Source organism: Bidens hawaiensis, unplaced genomic scaffold (genome assembly GCF_021521415.1).
Source record: "Bidens hawaiensis isolate Kalapana, Puna unplaced genomic scaffold, B.hawaiensis_p1.1 tig00038193_1, whole genome shotgun sequence".
In the NCBI taxonomy this organism is placed as follows: domain Eukaryota; kingdom Viridiplantae; phylum Streptophyta; class Magnoliopsida; order Asterales; family Asteraceae; genus Bidens; species Bidens hawaiensis.
In genome coordinates, this window is record NW_027505536.1 from 174257 (window position 1) to 176918 (window position 2662).

At 40.8% G+C, this 2662-nt stretch overlaps 1 protein-coding gene across 1 annotated transcript; it reads right to left on the minus strand.

The window, feature by feature from the left end:
• Positions 1-2186, minus strand: LOC143613801 (CASP-like protein 4A1). Its single transcript, XM_077087417.1, has 3 exons — positions 1627-2186; positions 1422-1560; positions 1-258 (listed from the first exon to the last, which is right to left on the minus strand). The coding sequence occupies exons 1-3, from the start codon at positions 2184-2186 to the stop codon at positions 64-66; spliced, it is 894 nt and encodes a 297-aa protein (XP_076943532.1). The 3' UTR covers positions 1-63.
• Positions 2187-2662: the final 476 nt, after the last annotated feature.

A 2662-nucleotide genomic window follows, 5' to 3' on the forward strand; every position in this document is an offset into this window, starting at 1 on the left:
GACCGACTTTACACCTGTTTCTGTATGATTATCTCACAAAATTTAGCAAATAATTATCAAAAATCAAGAGGAGGTTGCAGTGTATAGTGAATAACCGGAAATCACAGAGCTGAATGCAAAGGCAACAAAAGCTGCGAAACCCAAACCAACAGATGCAGTAGCCAGCTCCGGGAACTTGTCTGCACCCCAGTTGACTTTCCAGTCATCCACTCTGGTGGCTGCGGATGATCCCGATGATATCAGCAGGTATGACAGCATCTGAAGTTTACCAATATTCAGTAACAATTAATTAACAACAAAAACAAATGCACCCACTAACACCCAGCTAAAAAAATCTTTTTAACTTTAGATATAAGTAGGGGCGTGCATGAAATCGAAATAACCAACGGTTTGGTTTTATGTTTTCGTAAAACCGAACTTTTATTTTGGTTTCGGTTTTGTAGGTAATTAAAACAGAATAACCAAACCAAACCAGATTTATTGATTTTTTTTCTTTTTAATTTGGAAGTTCAAGTAATTTTAAAAAGTTTAAAAACAGTGTAACCCAAGTATTAAACCAACCCTAAATGCATAATAATCAATTAATTATTATAGACCCAAGTTCATTATTTTGGGCCAATTTTTTTTCAACCCAAAAATTTCAAGCCCAAATGGCAAAAACGAATAACGAGAATCCGTAAACCAAAAAAACCGAATCCAGTCCAAGATCCCAAGCTAAAAACCGAAACTGAACTATTTTCAAAAACTTGGAAACCAAAAAACTGGTTCCTAGTTTGGTTTGAGCTCATAACCGACCTAAACCAACCCACGCACAACTCTAATATAAAGTAGGTCCCCGCCGTGTAGCTCAGTTGGCTAAGGGGGCGTAAGACTTGGAACAATAACCTAGAGGTCGTGGGTTTGAAACCGATCCTAAGCGCCAATTGCCTTGCCGCTGAGTGAGGCTGATTTACCTCTCATGTGAAGGGTCTGGGACCGAAAAACTGGTTCCTAGTTTGGTTTCAAAACCGACCTAAACCAACCGATGCACAACTCTAATATAAAGTAGCAACACAAAGTGAATACAAGAAAAACATAATAAACTACGGTAACAAGTAACCAGGGGGAACGTAGTGGGGCGATAAATGCCCACAAGTTGAGTGATATTCATTTCCAACACCCCCCACCTCCCGGTGATATGTGGGGCAAAAGAGGGGGGGGGGGGCAAGAATTTGTCAGGTTGTTTTTTGAATATTATTATTATATTTAGTATGTGTGTGATGTGTGTGTGTGTGTATATATATATATATATTGTGCTACAACACCACTACACCCTTAAAACAAAAATTTCCCGTTTGCTAACCAGGCGCCACATGGCAAAAATCGCCTCATTTTGCTAAAACTAGTTATCCTAATGATTATTTTATAAATTCAGAACTCACTTGATCCATGGCGAAATCCAAGTAGTATCGAAGCCGGTGTCGGCTGCCGGAACGATTTCCGGTGGCCAATTGATACACCAAATCACATACTTGTAGCACCGCGTACGCAAACCCAACCACATTCACTCCCATAGAGTACCTGTAACCCCACAATTAATATCTTTAAACAGCCACCGGAGAAATAAAAATAAAAATAAAAACCCACCGGAACTCTTTATAACGATAATACGAATCCATAGCCCATCCTTGACGCTTATCAGTAGCCATCACCGATAAAGACACCAAACAGAATATTCCTTCGAATATTCTAAACCCTAAAGCTATCTTCTTTAACGACCCTTGTTTGTCCGATCTCCGGCGCCGGTTGGACACTCCGGCGGGTGGCTGCCGGACGAATCCGTCGAGTGGGGGGTGTTCGGATTTCTTAACCGGCGGTGTGTCGTCTCGGACGTACCGGTTCACCATCGGAACCGGCGTCGGAGAGGTTGTAATATGGTCTGGTGGTAACTCCGGCAACGGATCTAACGGCGGTGATTCGGGTTGTGGGTGTGGGTATGGATGTGGGTCGGGTTCTGATTCGGGTCTTTCGGGCGAGAAACCGTGGCTGAGAGATGACAGAGATGACATGGATGACACCGGAGAATCTTCCGGTGACTTGGACGGGATAGAGGGTTGTGGTGTCGGATCTAGGAGTTGATCGGAAGCGGAAGTCGCCTGGGAGTCAACGGCAGTTTGCCGTTTGTTGGGTTTTAATTCTTGTTCCATTATTAAAGGAGAATCTGGAAACCAGTTTGGTTCAAGCAATAGGTTTAGAATAGAAAGAACAAGACTGATTGATTGGATTGGTGGGTTCAAGTGAAGGGTAAAGCTGTATAGGTTAGAGATGGGAAAAAAGTATGAGCCCGACGGATATACCCGAAACCTAAAAAAAGGGACGGGTATATTCGAAACATGATGGTTACAGGCCGAGTATGGGATTAGAATTTAAAAATTTTCTCTGGTACGGGTCGGGTATGGGATTAGATAATACCCGGCCTGATTAGCCGAAAAGACATACCTGTTTACATGAACTATATACTCGAAAAGTTCTTTGTATTTCATAGGTTGTTAAGCATATATGTAAAAAAATATATAAAAATTATAATGATATTATTTATTTATTCTCACGCTTATATATACGGGGTGTGTTATATTTAAATTTGTAATAATTGTTGTATGAATAAAATATATAAAATAATTAT